At 49.4% G+C, this 27,554-nt stretch overlaps 1 protein-coding gene across 1 annotated transcript in view; it reads left to right on the top strand.

Moving 5' to 3' along the window:
• Positions 1-468: 468 nt before the first annotated feature.
• The window catches only part of CPXM2 (carboxypeptidase X, M14 family member 2), a 77,367-nt gene continuing 50,281 nt past the window's right edge, over positions 469-27,554 (top strand). Inside the window, 1 exon segment of the mRNA XM_068140468.1 lies at positions 469-967. Coding sequence (XP_067996569.1) covers positions 637-967 — 331 coding nt within the window. The 5' untranslated portion in view covers positions 469-636.

Below are 27,554 nucleotides of genomic sequence, written 5' to 3'. Positions count from 1 at the left end.
ACGGAATGAGGATTATTTGTCACAGACCCGTGCCACAAGTACCCAGGTACGTAAGGAGGGTCAAAGCCCAGGCGGCCGAACCCCTCCTGCCGCGGGCAGGGCTCATCCCCGGCTCTGCCTGCCCACCCCCATCTGCAAAGCATCTCCTGGGGGAGGGAAGCGCGGGCCGAGAGGAGAAGGCTGGCTGCCAAGTTTACTTTTCTTTGACTAAATGCTCTCTTGGATCGGCTGCGAGGGAAGGATTGAAGAGACTCTCCAGAGCTTTAGCGGAAAGTGTAACTCTGCCTTTGGAAGAGAGCGGCAACAGCCACAACAACAACAAAATGAAATGCATGAGGGGAAGGCAGCAAGACAGAACGCCCTGCAGAGCCCACCTGCCAAATGCCGGTGGAGCAGAGCCCTTGTCCGTCTGTCTGGCTGCGGAGCCCGAGGATCACATGCACCCCCGCCCGGCCCCCTCCGTCCCGCTGCGCTCCTCGCAGCTTTGGCGCAGGCAGCCCAAAGCGGAGGCAGTTTTGCAGCGGGCTCCTCTAGCCCTCTGTGGGTCCTGCATAGGGGGGCACCGGCTGCCTGGGCTCTCTGCTCTCCAGATAAAAGTTCTGGAACTTGCAGAGGGGATTTCTGCAAAAGCAACGGATGATGATTGCCCTGAGCAAGCACAGCTTATGTTGTGCACAACTCTGCCTCGCTCTCTACGCCTTTGGGCTGGCATTGCTGGGCGACGTGTCCGGGGCCGCCCACCTCGACGATCAGGATTACTACCTGCAGGAGATTAGCAACAGGGATCATTATTATTCCTTTCCGTATCCCGGGGAAGAGTTTTTTCCTTTCACGGAGCAACCTGGAGGGGAAGGACCTGTCCGTGCTGCAGAGACAGAGGAGCGCCCAGGGTTCAAACCGAGCAGGAAAGAGTTAAAACCGAAGAAAGGCAACAAAAAGGGAAAAGCCATTCTCGAAACTCCACCAGGTAACTCTCAACTTCCTCCTCCAGCGCTTGGAGCCCGCCGCATCTGGTGCTGACGGTGACTCTTAGCGTTATTGAGGATCAGTTAATGGCAGCTTTAGTAATCGTAACGAACGCGCTCGTGGTGATGGTGACAACTCATCAACTTTTAATGTCCCGCAGAACAGACCTACACAGCTTCCATAGACTTTTTAACTCTTCCCTTATCGAGTAAAGAGATTTCAGAGTGGCAATGTGTTAATTATGCTGCACATGGAGTTTTTCTTATTAATTACACCTGACAGCTGCCTTGCCGGTAATGTTGATGTTCTGTAAGAGAACTGAGACAGGTTCTGTAGTAAAAGCTTACTGTCTGTTTTGCCACCTTACTTTATCCCTTACCATTTTAGTCTAAGAGGAGTTCCTAAGTTAGTTTTACTTTTAAACCTGTGAACTTTGAGGTTTCACTTTAAAAGCCTCCAGAGCAAAGATCTTCCTGTCACGAAACGAAGCCACAGCAGGCTCAGTTTAATTACTGACCTGTAAAATAAAGACATTAAACAGCAGCGGAAATGTCTGACAGTAAAACAGTCCACCCTTAATTCAGTTTTCTGTTCCCTGCCTTTGCGGGGGTGAGAACAGGCAATTAGTTGTTTGCAGGTACTTGGACAACTTTTGCCATCCATTTGCTCTTATTAAGAGCTAGTTGAACACCCTGACAGGGGAGTAATCTCTGTATGGTAGGTGTTTCACTAGTTTGAGGACCTTAAAGAGTGAGGCTGCCCCATAAACGCCAGAGCTGTAAAATCCCACTCTGCTGCAACCGAGCTCTCCTTTACTTCTGAAGAAAACCTTTTAACAGCTGGAGCTATGGCACAAACTTGCAACGCCGAGTTGTTAATACCTGGAGTACATCAGGACTGGGGATCAAGGCTTCTAGGGTGGCTTTGGCTTTCCCCAGTCACACAGAGCAGAGAGTAAGTAAAGCATTTGCGATTTCCTGTCAGCACTAGCAGAAATCAATTAGCCTTGGATTAGAGCAGAAGGGAGCTGTTATCAGCATTAATAATGATAATAAGATGCCATTTCTGAAATCTGAAGGACTGTTTGTGGGGCAAGCATGTTGTGCTGCCCATGTCACTCAAGGCTGACATGGTGGCTGACAGCAAACATCACTTGTCTGGGGCAGCAGACCTGTGACATCTGTGCCCACAGCAGCTTCCAAGCTGGACACCTTGAGGACTGACTCACTAGGTTTTATCGGTTTATTATCTAACCATGGGCAACCTGTGCACAGAACTGCCCAGTTAGGGACCAGCTCTTTGCTTCTTCAGGAGGCAGTTTCTTCTGGAGACAGCAATCTCCTCTCTTCTGGACCAACACAGATTCCCAGCCTGTCATGTTCTGCAGCTCAGCTCTGCTTTCCCTTTCCTCACTGGCTGCTTCTCAATCTCCCCTGCCCCATGGCATCACACACACTCCACCAAGCATGACAGTGGTGAGGATAGCATCCAGCCTGTGAGGGCAGTGGTCATTTACTTTACAGACAAACGTCTTCCTTGTTCCACAGCCACTCTGCTGGGCACCTGAAGGCAGCAGGCATATCAATAGCTACCTCTGGCATGATGGAGCACTCATCCCTTCCAAACCTGGTTTGGTTTATGCTCTGTGGACACAGTAGTACAAAGTTCAAACCGCATGACCCTGATGACCTACCAGAGCAGCACACTGAGGTCTTAAAGGTTGTCTGCATGTGATAATCTCCTAGGAACGTGGAATTACATCCATTTTTCTATATAGGTAGTTATGGAATTGGAAAGATAAAAGTGACCTCTTCAGACCTTCCCCAGAAAACACCCCATTGTGTGAAAAACATTTGGCTTCTGGAAGTTTCATCTTCTAATTGTCTGCTCTTTACTTTCCACCCTATCTTACAGTCTGAGTCGAAGGAATCATTCTACTTCTGCAGTCAGGTGAGGTCCTCCCTCAGCCTCCTCCTCTGCCTGAGCATGGCTAAGCACAAGGCCGAGGTGAGCATGGGAGAAGTTTGTGAGGCACCACCAAAAGCAGCTGGAAATAGGTCAGACCCTCTTCCTACAGTGGGTTTGTGCTCTTTTGACAGAGCCCAGCTCCCAAGTTCCAAGCCTTCACCAGCCATGTGCAGTGAGAGGCTTTAAAGCCTATGAGCTGTTGCAAAAACAGCCAGAGATACAACAAACAGCTGCTCCCCACCACCACTCTGGCACTCCTTGCTCCAGCACATAGAGGCTTGACACCACCTCAGCAAACTGGCTGTTAGATGTGCTTCAGGATGGGAAAGCAGCAGATTTCCTCAGGAGCAGCTGAACTGCTTTAACAGAACAGCCAAAACAAGCCCTAAGGCAAACACCCAGCCAGGAGAACAGTTCCCAGTCGGTAGGGATGTCAGTGAGAACAGGAGGGGTTTAGCAGCAACTGTCAGGCAACTTTTACTGTAGACAGTGTCAAAAGCTCTGGTCATGACAGTGGAATACCTCCTTCCTCCTCTGCCAAAGGCCAGGTGCTGCTGGCTGCAGCACTGAGTGCCACGTCACTGTGGCATCAGTGCCACTAGATCCACAATAGAGAAGTATGGAAACAGGCTGTCTGGAGAGGTGGTAAAGGCTCCATCCCTGGAGATACTCAAGATCAGACTTCAGCATCTAGTTAAATATGTCCCTGCTCACCCCAGGGTGGGGTTGGACAAGATGACCTTCAAGGCTCCTTCCAACCTGATGCATTCTATGACTGTATGCTATTACTAATTATGTATTTGTTAAGTGTGTGTTTGCCTCATATAATCACCTACATGATAGGGACAGTCTCATGCCAATAACATCTCACATTTAACCTGTGAAGAGGACATCTAGAGGTGATAGTAGCAGTTGCCAAACAGATGTCCAGAGCTGGCCACTCTAGGTCTGGTAGTGTAAACGTGAAGGCTGTGCACACGTGTGCATTTATCTATTAATATAGATATCCAGAACTGGCAGCCATTTATCAGACACGCAGTAAATACAGGGGTTTGTGCAGCCTGCTGGCAGCTGGGGCATGTGGGATCAATTAGGTGCAGCAAACAATAGCCTGTCTGGGAGTTGGGATGAAGAAAGCAGAGGAATGGGAACGTGTGATCTGCCCTCTGGCTGAGCAGCTGGTACTGATCAGCCCCAGCTTGGAATCAAAGTGGAAGTCAGACACAGCAGGACACGGTACAGGGCAGATGAGATAGACTCAGTCTGGTTAAGCTAATTCCTGAAGGTGCTGAGAATATCACAGGATCACAGAATACATCTGGTTGGAAGAGACCTCCAAGCTCATCCAGTCTGTCTCTGAAGGGTCAACACAAAACTGTGTCCTTCAGCACCAGGTCCATGCTGCTTACACACCCCCAGGGATGATGACTCCACCACAGCTCTGGGCAGACCATTCCAGTCTTTGAGAAATATGAAGAAATATTTCCTAACATCCAGCCTGAGCCTCCCCTGGTGCAGCTTGGAACCATTCCCTCTGCTCCTGTCCCTTGCCACCGAGAAGCAGAGGGTGCCCTCTGCTTGCTCCAACCTCCCTTCAGGGAGCTGTGGAGAGCAATGAGGTCTCCCTCAGCCTCTTCTTCTCCAGCCTGAACACCCTGAGCTCCCTCAGCCCCTCCTCATAGCCCAGGAGCTCCAGACCCCTCTCCAGCCTCGTTGCCCTTCTCTGGACAGGCTCCAGCCCCTCAATGTCCTTTCTGGAGTGAGGGGCCCAGAGCTGCACACAGCACCTGAGGTGTGGCCTCCCCAGTGCTGAGCAAGTGTTCCTGTGGACAGAAGGCTCTCTGATACCAGTGGGGTGGCACTGCTGGGTTAGGGGTTTAAAAATGAGCATCCATATTTGCCAATATTCAAGGAGTTACAACTAGCACTCTGCCTCCTCCCCTTTGAATGACCCAGGAGTGGAGTGGCACCAGGTCACCCTTGGAAGGTAAACACTAAGACTGACAGGTTCCTCTGTATATATAGTTCCATTTTCTAGTTCCATCCTTGTTTGCTTAGGCTTCCATCCAAAGCCCTTTCCACTCTCTGGAAGGAGTCTTGTTAACATCAATGTTTTCCTTTTAGGAGGCCTTTAATGGAGTTGACCAGATTGAGCTGCCATCTGTGGGGCAGGGCTTGGCACATGGGGTGGGGGGGCCTGTCCACATACAGGCAGAAATTCTTTCCTGAGAGGTTTTTGGGGCTGAGGTCCCCACAAGCACTGCTCAGAGCTGCACACTGCTGCGGGTCACAACTGGATGACTTCCACTGTCAATTCTATTGTGCCTGAATCTGCCACAACTGAGAAATGGTTTTTCTTTGGCTTATAAAACCTGGTACAGTAGTTCTTGTTCTGGCCATAGCTCAGCTCTGACTGCCTTTATGAATCAAAGGAAGGATCACAAATCCTGGAATCATTGTGGTCAGAAGAGACATCTAAGTTCATTGAGCCCTGTTGTTAACCCAGTATAGCCCAGCCCACCATTAAAGCATGTCCTGCTGCACCACATCTACCTGGCTTTGGCACCCCTCCACCAAAGGCCTCCCTGGGCAGCCTCTTCCAGGGCTTGGCAACACTTTTGGTGAAGAAGTTTTCCCTAATGCCCAGTCTAAACCTCTCCCTTAGGGGTGATCACTGCCTTTCTCCTGCTGGCTACACTCTGACACAGGCCAGGGTGCTGATGGCCATCTGGGCACAGGCTGGCTCACCTTCAGCCAGCTGTGCATCAGCACCCTCGGGGCTCTCTCTCCTGGGCAGCTTTCCAGCCAGCCTTTCCCAAGTGTCCATGGGCCTGTGACCCAAGTGCGGACCCAGCACTCGGTCTCGATGAACCACACACCATTTGCTTTGGTCAATCCATCCAGCCTGTCCAGATGCCTTTGCAGAGCCTCCCTCCCTCTGAGCAGATCAATGCTCCTGTCCAGCTTGGGGTCACCTGCAAACTCACTGAGGGTGCCCTCAGTTCCCTCATGCAGGTCACTGATAAAGGGATTAGAAAGCACTGTCCTAGACTGAGCTCTGGAGATGTCAATGTGTGTGGCAGTGCTGAGGAAGGCTCTTAGTGCACAGTGATTTTGTACTTCACAGGTCTTCCAGGGACTGATCTCTGTGCAATGCAACCTGCATCTCTGTGTAGCAGTCATGGTTTCCTTTGTCACATCTGTCCCTTCCTCCAGGCTCCAGTAAACTCTTCGGCTGCCACACTCTTTATTTGCCCCACATTTGGCTCTTTCTGTGCAGTGTTGCCCCCTGTTCAGCAGTGTAGTTCTCAGAGTTTTGGGGTTGTTTTGTTGGGTTTGTTTGGGTTGTTTTCCCTTTTTGTATAGGGCTCAAGAATCTTTTGTAGGGAGCAGGATTTCACTGAACCCCACCTGAGGAGTCAGCAAGGGAAAGCAAAGGCTAAAGTGGCCAATGAAAGCAACCACAGCAATTGCCTCACAGAAAGAGCTTGAGTGTGCAAAAATGGACAGATAGCACATTAGTTGAGGCATTTATCAAGACAGGAGATAATGAAGGCCTGGAGACTGTTCAGTGAAGGAATGAGGAGGAAAAGCTGAATCACAGAGATGTGGAAAGGTGGTGGTGCAAAATGGTGATGAAGGCCTGAAGAGGGCATGAAGGTAAAACCATGGCAAGTTTATGGCATCAGTGGCACTTGAATGGTGACTCTGTCCCCTTGATACAAGCTAGGAGGAAGTGATATGTGAGGCTGATGGGACACCTTCCACTGCTTACCCAGGCAGGTGGTGGAGTCACCATCCCTGGAGGTGTCCAAGAAATGTGGGGACATGGCAATTCAGGATACAGTTTAGTGGCCATGGTGCTGGTAGGCTGACAGCAGGACTCAGCGATTTAGAGGTCTTTTCCAACCCAAACAATTCTGTGGTTCCATGGTCTCACAGCTGAAAGCACTTAAGAAGAGCTCAGCCAGATATCCCAGGTTTCCATCTGGAACAGAGGCAAACACAGAAGGAAAAGGTACCCTGTGAATCACCATGGCTTGCCAAGACTGGGGTTTGGATGGGATTAGCTAAAGCAGAGATGAAAAGGGGGGAGGCTGAAGACAGGCAGGCTAAAGGTGTGCCTAGAGAGTTAGGAGGAAGTCCCAGAGCAGAGAAAGTTATCAAAGTTCCCAAAGGCAGTTGAGGTCCAGCTAGTTGAACTTTGATGGCATGTTGGACATGGGGTAGTACTTCAGAGCCTTGGCTGGGAAGAAGTCATTAGAAGCATTGCTGAGGTGCCTGTGAGTGGAGCACAAGGGCCAAGAGCCAGGCAGGGCGTGTGAGAGGCCTGGGGGTGTCAGGGAGCAGAGCCAGCAGCTGCTGTCAGCAGCCTGTCAGGAGCTGAGGCGAGAAGTGTGAAGGGAAATGGGGCTAGAGCTGGGAGCAGAAAGGAGTTTCAGAGGGAGCAGGAAACAGACTCTTGGGCTAGGGAACCGAACCAGAGGGTTAAACAGAAGTTGGGGGATGACATAGAATCATAGAGTGTTCTGAGTTGGAAGGGACCTTAAAGCATCATCCAGGTCCAATCACTCTTCCATGGGCAGGGGCACTTCCCACTGGGCCAGGCAGCTCAAGGACCTGTCCAGCCTGACCTCCTACACTTCAAGGAGGGGGCAGCCACAGCCTCCCTGGGCAGCCTGTCCCACTGTCTCACCACCCTCACTGTAAAAAGTTTATTCATAATATCCAGACTGGATCTTCTCCTGTCCAGATTAAAGCCATTCCCCTTCACCTTGTCTGTACAAGCCCTTGTCAAACATCCCCAGCTTTCTTGTAGACCCCCTTCATGTTCTGGAAGGCCGCTATAAAGTCTCCTCTCCAGTGTGAACAGCCTCAGCTCTCACAGCCTGTCCCCATAGGAAGGTGCTCCAGCCCTCTGGTCATCTCTGTAGCCCCATAGGAAGGTGCTCCAGCCCTCTGATCATCTCTGTGGGCCCATAGGAAGGTGCTCCAGCCCTCTGGTCATCTCTGTAGCCCCATGGGAAGGTGCTCCAGCCCTCTGATCATCTCTGTAGCCCCATGGGAAGGTGCTCCAGCCCTCTGATCATCTCTGTAGCCCCATAGGAAGGTGCTCCAGCCCTCTGGTCATCTCTGTAGCCCCATAGGAAGGTGCTCCAGCCCTCTGATCATCTCTGTGGGCCCATAGGAAGGTGCTCCAGCCCTCTGGTCATCTCTGTAGCCCCATAGGAAGGTGCTCCAGCCCTCTGATCATCTCTGTAGCCCCATAGGAAGGTGCTCCAGCCCTCTGATCATCTCTGTGGGCCCATGGGAAGGTGCTCCAGCCCTCTGATCATCTCTGTAGCCCCATAGGAAGGTGCTCCAGCCCTCTGATCATCTCTGTAGCCCCATGGGAAGGTGCTCCAGCCCTCTGATCATCTCTGTGGGCCCAGTCCTAGCCCATAAGCTCGGCCTGAAGTGAAGGCTTTCCAGTGGTGCATGACTCAGGTGGGAGCAAAGAGGCAATAAGCAGAGAGGGACCCATATGCTGTGGAATTGCCAGCACTGTGGTTTCCTAGCCCCTTGGTAGCCTGGTAACTGCCTTCCCTTCCTGAGCAGCTCAGGGAAAGTGGAGCACTGCTACCACCTAGAAGGGAGGTTGGGATTTTAAAGCTTTTATTTAGATTTCTTCTATTAGTAGCTGTTAAGAGTGAACTCATTGGCCCTAGGTGCACATCCCATGAATTTTAATATGACCTGCACCACATCCTGATTGCCAGCTGTGACAGGCAAAGATGCAAACATGTGGCTTTTAATGAGCTTGCTTTCATCTACCAGCCTCTATTTTCTCCTCAGCACTCCTGCAAACATGTGGAACGCCAGAACGGAACAGGGCCCTTCCATTTATCAGCCCATCCTTTAGAGAATGGCACAGCAGAGGAGCACAAAGGATGACTAAGAATGAATAATGAGCAGTGCCCTCAAAACTGGCTGCAGCTTTTTGATTAGCATCTCTCCTTACCCCTGGCTTCAATGAATAATGTAACAAGAGCAAAAAGGTACCAGAATAAACACATCTGATTATAGCAGAGAGGCCATTTCCCATCATCGTTCTCCCAGCAGCCTCCTCTGAATTCAAACTAATTTTTCAGGTGAGAAAAATACCTCTTTACAAAAGGGATGGTTTCTCTGAACAGATGAACCTGAGTGCAGCCTTGTTCCTGAGATGCATACCACAGGTCACTCCTGGTTTCAGCCCTGGGGTTGGTGTTACTCTCTCTGCAGTGAGCTGGCTGCACAGGTCAGTCCCACGGTTCATAGCCAAACTGCACTTCTTTTTGGTTTCTCAGCCTTCTGTCAGCTGTGTTAACTTGAAACCTGTCAGAAAGATGAGGTGGTGAAAGATGTGGCATCACAGAATTGCTTCAGTTGGAAAAGAGCTCGGAGATCATCCAGTTCCACTCACGCAAAAGGAGGAATTTCCTCCCTTTTCAACATCTGAGCCTTTTCTTCCTGGGACTTTTGTCTTGCCCAGTTCCTTGTCCATGCAGACTACCGAGGGGCTTGCTGGCTGGTGCAGAGGTGAGGTCTGATCCTCACTCTCACACCTAGCAGTTGTTTGTGTTGTTAGTATGCCAAGGAGTGTTAGGCTCTGGCCTTGTCCAGTCTCTGTCCTGTGTTCTACGAAACAAGGCTTCTTGGCATGGACACATCAACGTGTGCCATCCTGTGGCATCTGCTTGGGGCACTCAGGGAGAATGGGAACAAGCCAAACTCTGCTGTAGCCAAAGTGCTTTTCCCTTTCAATGCAGTGATTACACATTCAAAACCTGCATAGCCCTAAAAGCAGACCAAGGAAACATTCCTTGGGGCAGAGCAGAGGTGACAGGAATGATCACTCATCTTGGCCACAGACAATCACCTTTCATCTTCCTGTCCCTGGGAGCTGCCCCAACGGACAGCTTGATGAAGTTCAGTCCAATAGACATGAATCAAGGTGAGCAGCTGAGTTTCCTTCCTCTGTGCAGGGGATTTCCTGCAGGGATGGTCCTGGCCAGCACTTCTGTGCAGCTAGGTCTCCAGTGTAGAATCACACAATCACAGAATGCTCTGGGCTGGAAGTGACCTGGAAGTTAGCAGGGGTGTCTTCAACAAGATGTGCTTGCTCAGGTTGGAATGGAGAGGTATTTCTTAGTGAGCTGCCTGTGTGCTGTCCACATCCTGGCAAGAAGGGAGTGCATGAACAAAGGTGGCTAGGGGATGCTGCGGCCAGGCCCAGGATGTCTCTAACACTATTGTCCTGGTGGGAACTTCTTTTTCTAAGCCATCACTGTTCCTGAGCTGATCACTGAGCACATCTTGCTCCTTTGGAAGCCTTTCTCTGCCTGTTTCCATAGACTTCACAAGGTATTTGATGGGTTTTTTACAATGCTGATCAAGCAATGAAAAACTCCTCCCTGAAACCATTAGTGAAGCACATTGCAAGGCTCATTCATTACTTCTGATGGAACTGTTTCTGATTTCCTTGTAGCACAGCAAAAGGAGCATTTATGATTCCATTCCTCTGTGCTTTTATCATCTCAGTGTGGGGAGAAACAGGGCCCTCTGAATGCCGTGTGCTGGAAGGGATGGATCATCACCAGAGAGGAGCAAGGCATTTTATTCTCTGTGCAGTCACCAGGCAGTGCTAAAACAACTTGACAGGTGTAAAAGGAAAAATGCTTCTCTTTCCTACCCACAGCTAAAAATGGCAACAAAAAAAAGGTGAGAAAAACAAGAAGGGAATGAAGAGGTGCCAGCTGGTGACTGAGAGCCAGAGCACCTATGAAGACATCAGAGGAAGCCTGTGAGAGCCTTCTTTCCTTGGCTTAGCTGTTAATCTCCTCAGCCCTGCTTGAAGGAGAGTCCCAGGGACAGTCTGGGGAACCTGCTGGTGGGTACCTGAGTCTTCCTTTGGATGGAGAATGTATTTCTTTGGGTGGGCAGCAGCACAGTGGCACTGGGAACCAGGATTTGTACCCTGCTACTGCAGGTTGACTGGAGAGGAGGAAAGCTCAGGGAGAGAAATTGCCTTCCTTCTTGCCACAGCAATCTACATAATCCCTTGCTGAACAAAAAGAGGCTTTAAAGTAGCTTTCTGATTCTGGAGGGGTGTTTGAAGGCCCTTTGCTGTTCATGGGACTCAGGTCCAATACAGTGCAAAGTGCACTTTAGGGGAGTGTCTGGTAAATATTGTATGAAATACCACTGGTGTGTCAGAGCTGGAGATCGGAGAATGAATGAATAAGAGAGTCATTTACATTGCAAAAGGCCTGGAAGATCAAGTCCAAATGACAACCTTACACTACCAGCTTCACCCCTAAGCTGTGTTCCTCAGCACCTTTGAGCCTTGGATTAGGGAGAGAGTGATTTTCTGTTCCAACAGGAGTGAGCCCCAAACCTGCACTGCCTGGGCTGTGTGGGCTGCTCACAGCATGTCTGCTGGGCTTGGGTGCTGCAGAAGAGCACAAGGAGGCTGGCAAGCTTCAGCAGACCAGAGAGGCTCCAGGACCTTGTTGATGGCTGATGCTCAGCAGGATGAATCTGCTCTTTACCCCATGGGAATCCTGTAGATGGACAGATCTGTAAATAACAGCAAACAAGAGAGCTCTGCCCCTGCTTGCACACAAGCATCAGCAGGATGCTCTGGTTGCAAATGCCCTGCTGCATCCAGCAGGACAAACAGGGAATGCAGTGGTTGTTGCATGCCTAAGTTAACCACAGTTGGTGTACTGGCAGCCTGCATGGCTACACTTTGCAGTTTCTGGCTACCAACACAGCCAGTATTAGTTTCAGAGTGAACAGTGAGCCTGACCACTGGAACTCTCTGGTTTGGCTTTTTTCAGTGGATCACAGATCTAATTTGTCTTTTTCCCTCCCTTTTTCTCCAAGCCATTGCCTGGCAGCCTTCTTGTGCTTCTCTACATCAGCCTTGTGTTGCCTGTGAATCACACAGGGGCTGTATCTAGCAGCAGTATTGCTCTCCTGTAACCAGCACAAGTCACAAGGACCAGCCTCAGCTCACAGTGTAACTTCATGAAGCCAATGGTAAAGGCTTATGTGCATTTTCAGAGCTATAAACTGCTGAAGAGATGAGAGTTTGGAACGGGGTGTGAGCTTGAGAGCAGCTTGCAGCCTGAGAGAGCAGCAATATAGCCCCAGGTAGTGACTTGTTCTGCCGTGGAAGCTGGAGTTGATTGATCTATTGAGATATCTCTTTTTTGTTCATTGAAATAATCATCAGGGCAGGTCTCCTCATCCCCTAGCCCTCAGCTTGGAGGATCACACTCACCTTTGTTCTCATCTTTGTTCTCCAGCTTGCAAACAGCCCCTTCTGAGATTTATCAAACCCAACAGCATGGGCTGGCCCTACTTGTGTGCCTCAGGAGCTCAAGGTTCAGCAACTGTCCCTGCAAGATGTGAGTTCCAGACAGCCCTGACAGCGCTTTAGCCAGCTGGGGCAATGTCCTGTTCCACTGTCCCGTCTGGAGGCAATGTTTCTCCCAGAGCTTGCTCTGTTGGACATGTTTGCAGTGTGTTGATTCCTTCAGGAGGCACAGGCAGGCAAATGCTCACTTTTGAAGCCTGGAAGATCTGCCTGATGTGGCAGGAAGGAAGAGACACTACTGTGTCTCACTTTGACAGCTGGACTTGATGATCTTGAAGGTCTTTTCCAGCCAAAATGATTCCATGATTTCACAGTCCTACTGGATACACTGGGGTCAGCCTTCAGCTGTTCCTTAGTGAGACTTCACCTGGTTTGAGCACCAGAGTCCTGTGTTGAGGTTGTTCCTCTCTCTTTTGGGTGTCACTAGCTCATCCAGATAACGGCTAGCAGAGCTTCCTGAGATCTGCCTTGCTTAGATCACGAGGCTGGGGTGCTTTCTGCAGGTGACCTTCCTCACACTCCCATGTATCACAGGGTGAGTGTTTTTCTTCTCATTTCCCTTCTCTTTGGTTCTACACAGTTGAGCCTCCTGGTTGGGACCTAAAAGGGAACTTGAAGGGGAAGCTCAGGTATCTCTGCTGGACTTCCAGGGTTTTCTCTGACTATGGAGGGGATCAGGAGGTCTGAGGTCTCTGTTGCTCTAGATCTGCCTTTTACCTGTTTCCTGGTATGACCTTTACAAGGCAAAGGAGTCTGCCCTTTCAAGGGGAGCTGTGTTTGAGGAGAGAGCAGGGAGCAAAGCCAAGCATCTCCTTCCTCCAGCACATCCAGGGCTTGCTGTCAGCTGCCTGGGTGCATTGCTCACCGCAGTGTGCTGGAAGAAGGTTTTGTTTGCAGTGGCAGAGACTGAGGAACTTCTTTCTCATCCTTTCCCAGAAATTAGAGTATTTTTATGCTCTTCTCTTCAGAGATACAGTGTTTTATGGTGACAGCTTTATGGCTCCTCTCTACTTTCAGGGTCCTCCTAACACAGCTGTCAAATGAAAGGAGAAGTTCAAAGCATCTTAGAAGAGCTGATCTCAAATCTGGATGCAAGCACTGCCTACCATCAGCATCACAACCACCCATCATGCCAGATTGGGCTTTAACAGCCTTCCCCCCACCCAGGACACTTTTCAGCAGTGTAATGAGTTTGCCCTATTCACAGACAGAGGGTGTCTGAACACAGGGCCAGATTTCAAAGAGTTTTCATTGACTTAGAGCAGAAACTTCAATCTCACCCAAATAGCCTTTCATATGTGACTGCCTAAAAGCAGAGCTTGGAGCTTCAGCCTCTTGCAAGACACTGTTTCTGGTTTTCCCCTTCATTACTCACGTACTGAGAAGTTACAGAAGAGATTCCAGAAGCAGAATTCTCTCTGCCATCTCAGTCTGGGTGGGAAGTACCCTACTCCAAAAGCCAGACCCAGTTTTATCCCACAGAGTATTTTAACTGCATTTTCTTTACACACTTTAAAATTCCAGACAAAAATTCCATTGAGAACTCTGCCAAGAGCATGTCTGGGCTATACATGCTTCACATCCATGGCTGGAGGGTTAAATATGGTTTACATCCATGGCTGGAAGGTTATATGTGATTCACATCCGTGGCTGGAGGGTTATATGTGTTTTACATCCATGACTGGAGGGTTATATGTGTTTTACATCCATGGCTGGAGGGTTATATGTGATTTACATCCGAGGCTGGAGGGTTATATGTGTTTTACATCCATGACTGGAGGGTTATGTGTGTTTTACATCCATGGCTGGAGGGTTATGTGTGGTTTACATCCATGGCTGGAGGGTTATATGTGTTTTACATCCATGGCTGGAGGGTTATATGCATTTTACATCCATGGCTGGAGGGTTATGTGTGGTTTACATCCATGGCTGGAGGGTTATGTGTGGTTTACATCCGTGGCTGGAGGGTTATGTGTGGTTTACATACACAGCTGGAGGGTTATATGTGTTTTACATCCATGGCTGGAGGGTTATGTGTGGTTTACATACACAGCTGGAGGGTTATATGTGTTTTACATCCATGGCTGGAGGGTTATGTGTGGTTTACATTCATGGCTGGAGGGTTATGTGTGGTTTACATCCGTGGCTGGAGGGTTATGTGTGGTTTACATCCATGGCTGGAGGGTTATGTGTGGTTTACATCCATGGCTGGAGGGTTATGTGTGGTTTACATACACAGCTGGAGGGTTATATGTGTTTTACATCCATGGCTGGAGGGTTATGTGTGGTTTACATTCATGGCTGGAGGGTTATGTGTGGTTTACATACACAGCTGGAGGGTTATATGTGTTTTACATTCATGGCTGGAGGGTTAAGTATGGTTTACATCCATGGCTGGAAGGTTATATGTGATTTACATCCGTGGCTGGAGGGTTATATGTGTTTTACATCCATGACTGGAGGGTTATGTGTGGTTTACATACACAGCTGGAGGGTTATGTGTGTTTTACATCCATGGCTGGAGGGTTATGTGTGGTTTACATCCATGGCTGGAGGGTTATGTGTGGTTTACATCCGTGGCTGGAGGGTTATGTGTGTTTTACATCCATGGCTGGAGGGTTATGTGTGGTTTACATCCATGGCTGGAGGGTTATGTGTGTTTTACATCCACGGCTGGAGGGTTATGTGTGGTTTACATCCGTGGCTGGAGGGTTATGTGTGGTTTACATCCGTGGCTGGAGGGAAGGCTGGAGTTTCCCACAGCAAATCTGGACCTGGCTGCGCTCCAGGGTGCATGGGGGCATGCCCCTGTCTGCAGTGCATGTCACTAGAACAGGAGGAGGCTTTTCCTAAGGTGAAGGAATGCTCTTATGATGCTGGTGAACAGAGGAGCAGCAGCCAGGGCCAGCTGTAGCCAGGGTCCAGTGCACACCATGGCTAAGACAAGAAGAGCATCTTACAGCTCTTCTGGCAGATCCTATTTTCTCAGATTGCTCTGGGTTCTTTCAGATCCAAGCAGGGGACTGCAGTCCAAGCCTCTTGCAGGCTGGTCAGGTGAATATCTCATGTCTGATCCTGTTTCTCTGCATCAGGTGTGTTGTCAGATGTGACAAAAAGGGCTCCAGAAATGTCTTATGCTGCAGTGGAACAGGCAATTGGAGGATCACACACAGAGGCAGCAAGCTGTGAGTCCTCTTGCAAAGGCCTTTGAAAATGCTGACCAAGTGATCCAGGGTACCGCAGAGCTCTGGGCAGGGTGGGATGCATGAGGCTCAGAGAAGAACAAAAGATTAATTGCTCAGCTACTAAGCATGCAGCCCAGGAGGAAGGAGGGTTGAGGTATCTGCTGGCTGGGATCACAAGGAACAGCATCTGTTCTCTGCCTGGGCTGAAGCCTTTGTTTCAAAAGAGAAGAAAGTGTAAGGGACAGCACAGTCCTGATCCAATCTTTCTGCAGAGCTCCTGCTTGTAGCTTAGTACCTGAAAAACTTCTCCACAGAATGGGAGATGTCCATTTGCAGGCAACAGTGCAAGTCCACAATGAACGAAGAGCAAAGCTTCCAGCCAGCAGCTGGGAGCGCTCAGTGTTACTTTGAAAATGTCCTGTAGGTCTGCTTGGTGAGGAGCCCAGGGCATGCTGGAGGCTGGCAGCGTGGGGGATGCAAAGCACTGCAGATTGATGTTGCTGAGATGCAGACAGCCAGGATGTACTGGGGGATGGTGCTCAAACGGTGGTGTGGAGCCCCTGCTCTTTTAGAAGAGGAACACAGTGGGAAGCTCTGCAAGCTATGATGACAAAAGTTGCCAGCATGGAGTCATGCAGCCAAAATGTTCTTTGAATCAGGGCAGAGAAAATGGCAGAGAGCTCTTCCTCTGCAAGCACATTCCACATTTCTCTTCATTAATCCTGAATCTCATCTCCTGCCTCCCACTTAGCAAGCTGGAAAATGCTGGGTTTGGGGTTTTTTTATCTCAGAGAAACTTGTCTTGAAGCTTTCTCTATTCCACAGCTCTTCAAGTGCAGAATACCTGTGCTCAGTAGATGCCTCCAGCTGCTGTGGATGGGATAAGCCCCAAATCATGGCCTGCACTTAGCACATGGATGTTTTTGCAACGGAGATGTGGACTCTCTTGGTGACAAATGGGCTATTGCTGGGCACTGTTCAAACATCACTCTGCAAACCCTGTCAGTTGGGGTGTATCTCAATGTTCTTCTGAGCAGTCCTCATCAGCTCCACAAACTGCTAGTGAGGCACAGAATGGTCTGAGAAAGGCAGCTTTCATGGTCACCTGGTCCAACCACCCTGCAGTGAGCAGGGACTTCTTCAGCTCCAGCAGGTTGCTTGGTTCATCCATCACCTTCAGGCTGGAGCTTTGGGCTGTCAGCCTTGAGCCAGAGGCTCAAGGAGCTTGCTCCTTCCCTGCTCGTGGCAGGGGGGTTAGAGGTAGGTGATCTTTAGGGTCCCCTCCAGCCCAAACTGCTCTGTGATGCTATGGTTCTGGTTATGCATGCAATTTAAAATCCACCAATGACTCACCTCTTGTACCATTTGAAGCTTCTGTCACACTTAGCTTTGAGCCAGTGAAACCTCCTCTGAGATGAATGTTCAGCCTGGGACACTGATCCTTTGCTGGGCCCTTGCTGTACTGCTAAACAAACCAGAGAAGATGTTTACACAGAATGAATTCTGGGAAGCTTTTGCAGGCAGCATAAAGCTACAAGATCATAGGAAGCTGGGATAGGGATGAAGGACCTCTGAACACTCAGTCATTTGAGTTGGAGAGGTGCCCACCCTTTGAGCTATGTGTCTGAACCTCTGTTGAACTGTTTCAGTTCCTTTGCTCTGTGCCATGGAGCTGGAGCCTGAGTCCCTGCTGAACCTCTCGCTCCTCCTCCTGCTCAGTCAGAAACAATGAGAGCCACGTCTTTCTCATGGCATTTTGAGCATCTCTCTTCTTGCAGGCAGGAAGCTCAGAGGCCTGGGGAAGTCTACCAGATATGAACTGCATCCTGGTGACATTGCTTTTATTCACTTTGTCTTTTTCTTTAGTCCCCTCAATTCAATCTTCCAAGACTGGTTTGAGGGCAGACAGAGAGGGGTAAATAAAGTGGAGGAATGTGCAAAGAGACCTCTGCAGAACAGACAAGTGACAGCTGGAAAGTCATCTGGAAGCTGAAATGCTTTAGGAAGAGGAGCAGAAGCTTACAGGAAGCAGGGCTGGTGACGTGGGAAAGGGGAGAGCCCGACTGCAGATGTGGATTGTCTGAGCCCCTTCAAGCTCATCCCTTCTCCAGAAACTCCTTTGGGGAACAACTGAATCCCTTTGCAAGCTGGACTCTGTCTTTAGATTTCTTCCTGAGTGGTCCAGTGAAATTCCTGTGCTCCCTAGGGTTTGTGTTCCCACAGTGAACCCAGACTCCAGTCACAGACCTCTTCCCTGGAGAAGCATCCTTCCTGCACCCTCCTTGCACCCCAGCAATTCCCTTCCCTGCTCCTTCTGCTTTCCCTTATGTTTCAATGTGAGTAGAGACATTTCAGCCCCGGCCTGGCTTTCATTTGCTCAGGTCTTGGAGATTTCATTGTTTCTGGGAGTTTTACTCCTTTTTGCTTTGAACTCTTAAATGCTCTGCTCTCAGGGTGCTTCCCAAGGCTGCAACAGCTTGGACCTGGGGTGCTTTAAGGCAAGAAGAAAGCTCTGTTAGGTGAGCTCCTAAATACTTTGCTTTTCAGGACTTCTGAGTATATCCAGGCAACTTCTAGCAATTTCCTGTGTGCACTTGGCCAACCTTTTTATCCCCTCACTGAAACAGTGTTCCAGTTTGGGACTTTAAATGTATTGGCCACTCCTGGCTTCTTAGCACTGTCCTGGTTAGAACTGCACCTGAAACAACCAGGCAATGAAAAACCCAAAGCTCCATCACAAAGAATAATGCAGTGAGAAGCAAGCAATTAGACTTGGATTTCTTTTACTGTGCTCTAGCAAAGGGAAACTGATTCTCTTCTCAGGCTTGGGAAGCAGCACCAAGTCGGAGCTCAGGTTAGTCACAACCACACAGCTTTGTTCTGCAAAGCTTGGCTGCCCACTGTGGCTCCTGTGCTTTGTGGTGTTTGATTTCCTTCATTCCTCTCAGTATTGCATATCAAATAATAACAACAGATGTGTGTTTACAAAACAGTCATGCACATGCCCCAGCTCACTGCTAGGCATGCCAGGCATGCCAGGCCCACAAGAAGCTGAGACTTGCCCTGTGTAAAAGATTTAAAACCCAAGCTGGATGGATTTTAGGTATTTCCTGTCACAGGCTTTCTCTATGGGTTGAGTATTTAGCCCAGATGTGCAAGCTGGAGGAGAATGAAGCAGCAACTGAGTTTGGCCTGGGCAGAGTGATGACTCACACATGAAACTTCAAGGGCTGAGCAGTCACTGCCATCCCCTCAGTGGTTTTCCACCATAGTGGGCAGCACATTAGCATTGGGGAATCATTTAGGTTGGAAACGACCTCTAGGATCACTTAGTCCAAGCACTTACAGCTGGCAAGAGAAGAAGGGAAATGAATTGCAAGGGTTATGAGCACAGCTGGCTTGGCAACCTCTGCTAAAATGGTCAGGCTGCCTTTGAGGGTCTTCTTGCTTGCGTGTGGAGGTTTGTTTGCAGCTGCGTGTTCGTCCGCACACGGAGCAGGCAAAGTTTAATGTCACTTCTGAGTAGCAGCACATCCTTTGGGAAGGTTTAAAACTGAGGAGGACTGGTTTATCACAAGCCAGTGGGAATGGCTCTTGGAAAGACCATCCTTTGCTGTCCACCTGGTGTCATGGCAGATATGGACTCCTCCTCTCTCTGTCCTGTTGTTGAATGAGTATTTTTAGTTCTAATGGTGTGAAAACAAAAGCTGACATCTCAGCTGAGCTGACTAATGTCTGCTGCCTAAAGGCATGGCTGGTGCTGCTTGATCAGGCTGGCTCTGAAGTTTGCTGGCTCCCATCAGAAGCTAATGTGAGAAAGCTAGACTGGTAGGAAACAGCCGACTATGGGACCCATAACCGAAGGGTAAAGTGATTCTATCTTCATCCCTTGTGCTGGGTTTGGACTGCTTCACCAAAGGAAGCCAGTGCCTGTTTCTCCAGCATTGCCAGCAGCTTTGCCACCTCACAGGAAAGTGAAAGAAGTGGGGTTTGGTCTGTGCTAGAGCTTAACTTGATTCCAGCTGAATGACCTTAAGTGGTGCTGACTGGGAAGAGAGTGGTTTGAGTCCTTCTCAAGTGTGAATTTAGCACTGGGGAGTGGAAGTAGCTGTAGCAGTGGTGATAAAATGCAATGGCTCCTCACTACCAACCAGACCTCCTTTGCATCCCTTACAGCCTCGCCAGCTTTCCCTCCTCTGTGTGTGTGGGCTCCATGTGTGCTGGGGAAATGAGAAGGTGAGAGCTGGCTGGTGTCACAGCAGTGCCAGCTCTTGCAGTGAAATTAGGTGCCCTTGGAGAACTGCTGAAGCTCTTCACATCTCTTTAACCAGCAGGTTTACTACATCCTCAGGGGTGTAATTCTGACCCCCCCTTACTATGTCCTCCCTCTTGGATACTTTCCTTGTGCTGTTTGGGATCCCTGTTTTGTTCCAAAGCCGTGGCTCTGCTGCAGAATCCTGGCAGATGCACACACCCATGGCTGTGGGTATTTCCCAGGTTGTTTCTCTTTAGGGAATGTCCTGGCTGTGCTGTCACAACTGCACAGTGCATGTGCTGCACCCAGCTGTGGGTGTATTTACTTCTGGAGAAAGTTACTACTACAGCTTTTGGAGAGGGGGAGGAAAGTCACTGCACCAGAAGCCCATTTTGTACTCCTGGAACTGGCTGTATGCAGTTGTAGTATTTTGGGCAAAGTACACTCAGATGGGATTGTTGAAGTGGTTAAACTTCAGCACTTTGAAGGTGCCATTTATTGAGCCAGGGATCTATCCCAAAGAGCTATTTTGGGGTTGTAGTTGTTAAAGGTGTTCCAAGTTTCAATGGTTACTGTGATGGCTGCAATTCATATTCCTGCTGCAGAAGCTCTGGTCTTTCAGGATCCCTCAGGGATTTGATATTTTCAGCTGCTTGTGGCCTGAGGACATTGGAGAGATCTGTGCTTCTAATGGTAATTCCAGCCCTGTACCGAGGCACTGCATGAGCAGCCTGTCTCAGATTTTTATTGCTCCATTGTTTGGCTAAGCTGTTTGTTTGGCTCTGGAAAACAAAGGATGGTTCTCATGTTTGATGCCTGCACTCAGTTTTGTGGCTTCAGCTGGAACTGCAGAAAGTCTTCATCCTGTGCTTCAGGAGAACTTCAGAGGCGGTGTTTCGAAGTCCAGAGCACAGGACTCAGCCTTAGTCAGAGCTCATCAGAAGAAGTTAAGAACTTCTGTTTTTCAGGCTGTATGTTTTGGGCTTTGGCCATTAAGGGCAAAGTTGCTCTGCTGGAGCAACCGAATACATGTGTTCCTTTGTAAAGAGGGCAGCTGTCAGCTTTGGCTACCAAAAGAGGGCACCCAGTGTCACTGACATCTGGGAGCATTTCCTGCACTCTGCCTGTGGTGATGCTGAGGCACCTTCATATGCATACAGCTTCTCCTTCCATCACTGCTCTTGTCACTGGCCTGGATGCCATGACCAGGGCTGCAGTGCGATTCCTACCCTTGTCTTCCCCACTCCAGGTCAGTAAGGTGGTGTTCCCTGTGTACCTGCCTGCACCTTCTCTTCTCCTTTCTCCTCTCTGCCTTTCTCTTTGCCTGAAGAGACATAAGGAAGGAGAGAGGCAGCCAGTGTAAGACATGGAAGAGCTGTGGACAGTGTTTCCATGCTGACCTATCTCTCCAGCTGGAGGAGGCTGCTGCCTGCAGGCATGGATGGGTATGGCTGCTTCCCTGAGGAGATGGAGCACGGGCAGCAGGAAAGAGAGCCAGGAGTAATAAAGGGAAAGCTTCTTTTGCCAAGCATGCTGGCTCTGTGCAAGTGGCACTGGGCTCCTGCAGTGTCCACATCGTCAGTCCTAAGCAGGCTGTACCGTGGCAGCAGCACACAGCTTTGGGAAGAGGTAGGTATCATCAGGAATTTACATCAGCCTCTTGGGTCTGAGAGCTTGGCCAGAGAGCTCCCAGAGAGCAGCTTGCTAGAAATCCCTGCTTCCAGCTGGGCCAGCAGTAACAGAAACTCTGCCTGCTAAGTGTGCTCTCTTGCATCTAGAACCACTCACAGGCTAGGCTTGGAGGGAGGAGAAAGGTGAAAAGTAATGAAAGAAAACAACAGTGTGCTTTCTGAGGCTCAGAAATGCTTGGGTTTGTTTCAGACCTGACCTGGAGGATGAAGAGAATTCTTAATTTGTTCTTTATTTGCCAAGACCAAGTTGCCCAAATAAGTTACACTTGTCCCATCCCTGGGGGTGGTCAAAACCAAGTGGGATGTGGCTCTGAGCGACCTGATCTAGTGGAAGGTGTCCCTGTCCATGGCAGGGGGGTTGGAACTGGATGATCTTTAAGGTGCCTTCCAACTCAAACCGTTTTCTGTCTCTAGGAGACCTGTGTTATAAGATTATTGCTGAATTTTCTCCCTTTCAGCCCTGCATACGAACTGTATGTGCAGTAGCAGCATCTGTTGCTCGTCCTGGAGAAGATACACAGCTGTGATGCCACATTAGAGAACAGCTGATGTTGTCTTGGGATCTGTTTGACTCTTTATTGATCTTTGATGTGAGACTGTAATTCAGTGTTTGAACAGCTGGATATACACAAATGACATAGACAGGTAAATGCATACCCATGTGTGTGTACAGACAGACAGATGTAGAGGTACAGATAGGGGATTTATTGCTTACCCCTTGGGCTTATAAGAATAAAGCAAACAAACCCAAACTATGTTTGCTTCAAGAACCTTCAGCTGCCTGTACTGGTTTGGTTAGTTTGTGGTGCATGAGGCCTGCATTCAGGCCAGGCAGGAACCCAGTCTGTGTTTCTAGGAACACTTCAGACTCGCAGAGAGTCAGGCTGTGATCCACAGACCTGTTTGCAGGGAAAGGCTGGGCCATAGCCAGCACAGAGTGTGACTCATGCACATCTGTGGGAATTTCACACCTTCCCCATCACACTGTCAAACCAGCAGATTTTAGCTAGACCACATTCCCCCCACAGATGTCCTAGGACTGTAAATATAACCATTTCTTTAGAAAATGGAGAGGCATGTTCTGTGTAATGCAGCCCCCACAAAGGCTGTCCAGCACAGGGAAGGAGTTCAAATCTATTCTCAGCCAGCAGCATGTCAGCAGAGCTGTGATTTTGCTGTTCCCTCCCCTCTCAGGTGCATTGCAGCAGCACAATGCTCTGAGTGTCGCTGACCCAAGCCTTACCTGGCACACAGGAATCAGTCTGGCAGAGTTTCCATGAGACTTCTCCAGGGAAGATGAGTGATCTGCCACAGCTGTCATGGTTTGTCTAACACCACAGGGACGTGTGAGTAGCATGGGCAGTATGGTACAGGCTAGTCTTCATCCCCCACAATGGATGCTTAATGCTGTTCTTAACTCACCCATATCTCTAGCTTCACAGATTAGTATCTTGTTTAACCCTGAGCTTGCTTAAACAAGGCCTAAACCCTGCATCTACCCTGGGATGGCCTCGAAAAAGAGCCAGGGAATCAAACCCTAAAGCTCAGTCTGTCACAGTACATGGAACAGTCACGAGGCTGACCAAGGCATGTGTCAAGTACCCAGAGAACAAGGCCTCCAGAGCAGGGGTGAGTCTGTAGCCAAACCTGACAGGCAAATGGGTTTACAGCAAGAAGCAGATGGTGTTTTCAGTGAACACCAAGGGCACTGGAAATGGAAATAGCATTGCAGAGCATGCCATGCTGGCACCACGCCTGCTTCCATTCCAGCATCAGCTCTGCTGCAGTGGCTCACTGCTGGTCACTGTTGCCCCCAACTTGGCAGACTCTGGCCACACCAAACCCAAGATGGGCAAGGTGATTTTGACCCTCTAAACTGATGAGCATCATCTTTAAAGACACCTCAGTGCCTGCCTGTGCTGCTGGGTGTGGTGATGCTGAAAATCATACTGGCAGAGTATGTTTTGATGGACAGCACATGGCTCAAATCAGTCACCCTGGCAGGACTGCAGAGTTACCATAAGTGAGAAAGGCTGAGAGACTTGGGATCGTCCAGCCTGGAGGGGAGAAGGCTCCAGGGATGCTCTCTTGCAGCCCTTGAGTGCTTCAAGGGGCCTGTGTGAAAGATGGGCACAGGGTGTTTAGCTGTCCTGCTGGGGCAGGACAAAGGATGATGGTTTGAAACTAAAAGAGGTGAGATCTGGAACAGAAATAGGGGAGAAATTTCTGACACTGAGGGTGGTAAAGCACTGGTCCAGGTTGCCCAAGGAGGTGGTAGAAGTCCCATCCCCAGAACCATTCCAGTTCAGGTTGGATGGGGCTCTGGGCAACCTACTCTAGGGAAGATGTCCCTGCTGACTGCAGGGGCATTGGACTGGATAAGCTTGGAAGGTCTCTTCCAACCCAAACCTTGCTATGACCTTATGACTCCATGTTCTTCTGCAGGCTTCAGAGGTGCAAGCTGGAGCTTCAAATGCAAAGTTACAGCTATCAACAGCCACAACAAAAAATCCTGGCACTGAACTGCCAGCACTACCTTGACCCCCTCTTGTCTTCTCTGAACTTCTGTATCTGTCAAGACCCTTTGTCCCCCCACAAACACTGGGAAGTGCAAGGTGACCCTAACCCACGTGAAAATGACAAAGCACCTGCAGCAAAACCACATTTGGGATCATGGAAAACAAACAGCCTGAGTGCACCCTGCTTCCAAATGCCAAGGAGGCTGTCAGGCTGCACCAGGCTGGTGTGTCCCCGCTTCTAGAACCGAGGATCCCCGTGCATGAGGAGTGAGACAGGCACAGCCTGGTGGGAATTGAAAATGGTTATAAGTCTGGCTCTAAAAAACTGAAGTGAGGAGGAAACATGATGCTTTTTAGTTGGTTTTTTCCCTTTCCATTTGAAAAAATGGATCTCTTCCTAACCTGATGGGAGATACTCTTTGCATAAAGCAGCCATTTGTCTGCCCTGCCTCCGATAGAGGAGCACAGAGTGGTTTGCTAAATGCATCCTTATTAGATACAAAAGCTATAAAGACAATCTCTGCTTAGCTGAAAATGTTCATTTAGAGCAGGGGACGATAAAACAAATTAGGAATTTAGGCAATAAAGATGATCAGAAGTGTTTTCCTTGCCCTGCTCATACACACATCTCCTGCTTAGAGCATTAGTACGGTGTTAGCAGCGCTGGATCATCCAGAGCAGCTAGGGCTGCAGCAGAGCATCTGAAGTGGTACTGCAGGTGTAAAGGCAACCCAGATGGCTCTGCAGAAGGTGGTTTGTGGATCCAAGGTTCAGTGGGAGATGCTGCATCTGTAGGGCAGAACCATCAAGAGGTTGAGACTGCTTTCAAGCCTGGGCTGATACCCTTGCTCAGAGCCACCCTGAGACTGCAAGCTGGGCTGCTGCTGGCTTGAGGAGGGAGATCAGGAGCTCCTTCACGTACAGACAAACTAAATTATGAACTGTATATTCAGATTTCAAAGGTGGAGGCAGTGACTGAGGTGATCCTCAAGTGTTTCCCCCTGCTGACTTCAAGGGAAAGGTGATGGTCAGCAGTGCCGCAGCACCACGAATCCCTTGCTGCCCTCAGCTGGGATGCAGTCCTCTGAACCAGAACTGAAAACAGTGGCCACGGAGGTACAGCCATTTGACACAGTTAATGGGAAGGCTCTTTTGAAATGCAAACTTCACTGCTCAGGACACAAAGGTTATTAAGTCTGCATCCAAGCCCCATCTCTTTCTAGGTCTATGAATCAATTAATTTGATCCAGACATCCTATTAGAGGCTTGTATCTAAAGTGGATTCATGGTTGCACATCACACACAAAATCCTGCCTGGCTGTGTGCCAGGAAGAGAGGAATCTCCGTGGCTCAGCCTCTTCCCTGCACCTTGATGCTTGCTGTCCATAAACACAAAGGCTTTAGCTGTTGTTGTTAGTAAGGTGTTGTGTGGATTAAAAGGCCTTTCCAAGGCAGGGTGCATTTCCCCTGTGTGTTGTAATGATCACTCTCTCAGAGAAATGCTGGGTGGTTTGCAGCTGAGTCTGCAAGGTAGGAACTGCTCTGATCATTCATACTACCCAAGTCCTGCAGCTTCTGCAGGTGTTTTGCAGACCAGCATGGAGCATACACTAACCACGAGGAAAGTGATTGATTGTGTGGCATGTTTCATTGCTATGTGGAAGATCTCTTGAAGTGAAATAAAATATATGAAAGCAATACCTTAAAAGCTAAAGACTTTATGAATGCCATAAATCAATCCTGTTGCCTGTATGGTTTTCAGGAAGAGGTTTCCCTGATTATCTCCAGTAGCCTTAAGGAGCAGGGAGGACACAAAGCAACAAAAGGATTTATCCAAGACTGAATCCCCAGCATGACTCAGGATTTGTGTGGTTCAGGGCTTTGCTCAGTAGTGAACTGCCAGCTGGAGGTGGAATGTGTTGTATTACAGAGAGTAACTTGACCAGATGAGGCTGTGCTGGAGCATTTGCCCCACCACCTCTGTCCACTGCAGACTGAGGGCTTTGTCTTGTGTGCTCCTGTTTGCAGCACTTTATTGGTGGTGCAGTTCATGGGGGTGTGGAAAAAATCATTTCCCTGTGCTATAAATATTCTGGCTATAGACAGAAGACCTAATTTCACTGGAAAGTAAAATCAAAGATCTTCTCTTGTGGAAACCAACAGAGGGTTCATATCTCAGAGCTGCTGCAAATGGTAGGCTTGATGACTCCAAGAGCATGATCCCTGTGCAGGGCTGCACAGATGGACACATCCATAGGTCAGGAGGCTCTTATGGAGAATCCTGCTGCTCCCTTCCTGGTTCAGGATGGTCACTGGAGAAAGAGAGGCCAGCTCCTCACAGGAGGAGACTTGGAGAGGGACTTTTTACAAGGACACACAGGGACAGAACAAGGGGTAGCAGTTTCAAACTGAAACAGGGTTGATTTACTTCAGCTGTTAGGAAGAAGGTTTTCACTGTGAGGTGGTGAGACACTGGAAGAGGTTGCCCAGGGAGGTTGTGGATGCCCCCTCCTTGGGAGTGTTCAAGACCAGGTTGGATGAGGCTTCAAGCAGCTTGGCTGGTGGAAGGTGTCTCTGCCCACAGCAGGGGGGTTGGAACTAGATGATCTTTAAGGTTGCTTCCAACCCAAACCATTCTGGATTTAACTGATATCCATATGAATGTTTTGGGGCCTATTATCAGTTCCAGTTACCCTAGAAACAGATATAAAATACCCAATAGGCAGGGTTGGGTTTTTTTGATAGTTTCATAGTTTCATTCAGGGTTGGAAGGGACCACAAGGATCATTTAGTTCCAACCCCCCTGCCATGGGCAGGGACACCCCACACTAGATCAGCCTGGCCAGAGCCTCATCCAGCCTGGGCTTAAACACCCCCAGGGACGGAGCCCCAACCACCTCCCTGGACAACCCACTCCAGGGTCTCACCACTCTCATGGTGAAGAACCTCCTCCTCACAGTCTAAGACATCCTTCCCAAGTCCACAGGCAGCCCAAGAACAGCGCAGTTTAATAGGAAGTCAGTCACATTTCAGTCTGAGTTACACCAAGCCCACTCCCTGTGCATACACTGACAGGTGAGTGTCACCCCAGGTAACTTCAGCCAGGTGTGACAGGCAGCTGCCAGGCTCAGAAGCAATGAATTTCCTCCAACTCTCATGGAAATAGGTTTGTGCAGGGGAAAGCAATGATGAGCAAAGGGACTGCAGATCTCAGGGCTCCATAAGGCCTTGCTGCTGCTCAGCTGCAGAGAGCAGGTTATGGAAGGCAGCCTGGAGGAGGCTGAGCTGCTGTGGATGTTCCTTCTGGGGGATGTTTTCTACTACTGTCTAACTGCATGCAGTACCTGCAGATTGTCCCTTATGAACCCTGAAGTAAATGGCACTTTGTGAACTGGTGTGCAGCTTGCTTTTGCGTTCAGCTCAGACCTGGCATCAGTACTTGTGGGTAGCTTTGGAGTGCCTGGGAGCGGCGGTGCTGCTCTCGGAGCACTGCAGTGCACAAGTGTTTGCAGGCTTATACCAGGAGATTGACTTCCAAACCTGTCTTGAGGACTGAACCTTTTT

The sequence above is a fragment of the Melanerpes formicivorus genome, unplaced genomic scaffold (assembly GCF_026170545.1).
Source record: "Melanerpes formicivorus ecotype bairdi unplaced genomic scaffold, bMelFor1.0.p_v2 SCAF_6, whole genome shotgun sequence".
Classification (NCBI taxonomy): Eukaryota; Metazoa; Chordata; class Aves; order Piciformes; family Picidae; genus Melanerpes; species Melanerpes formicivorus.
This window is presented reverse-complemented; position numbering and strand designations above follow the sequence as displayed.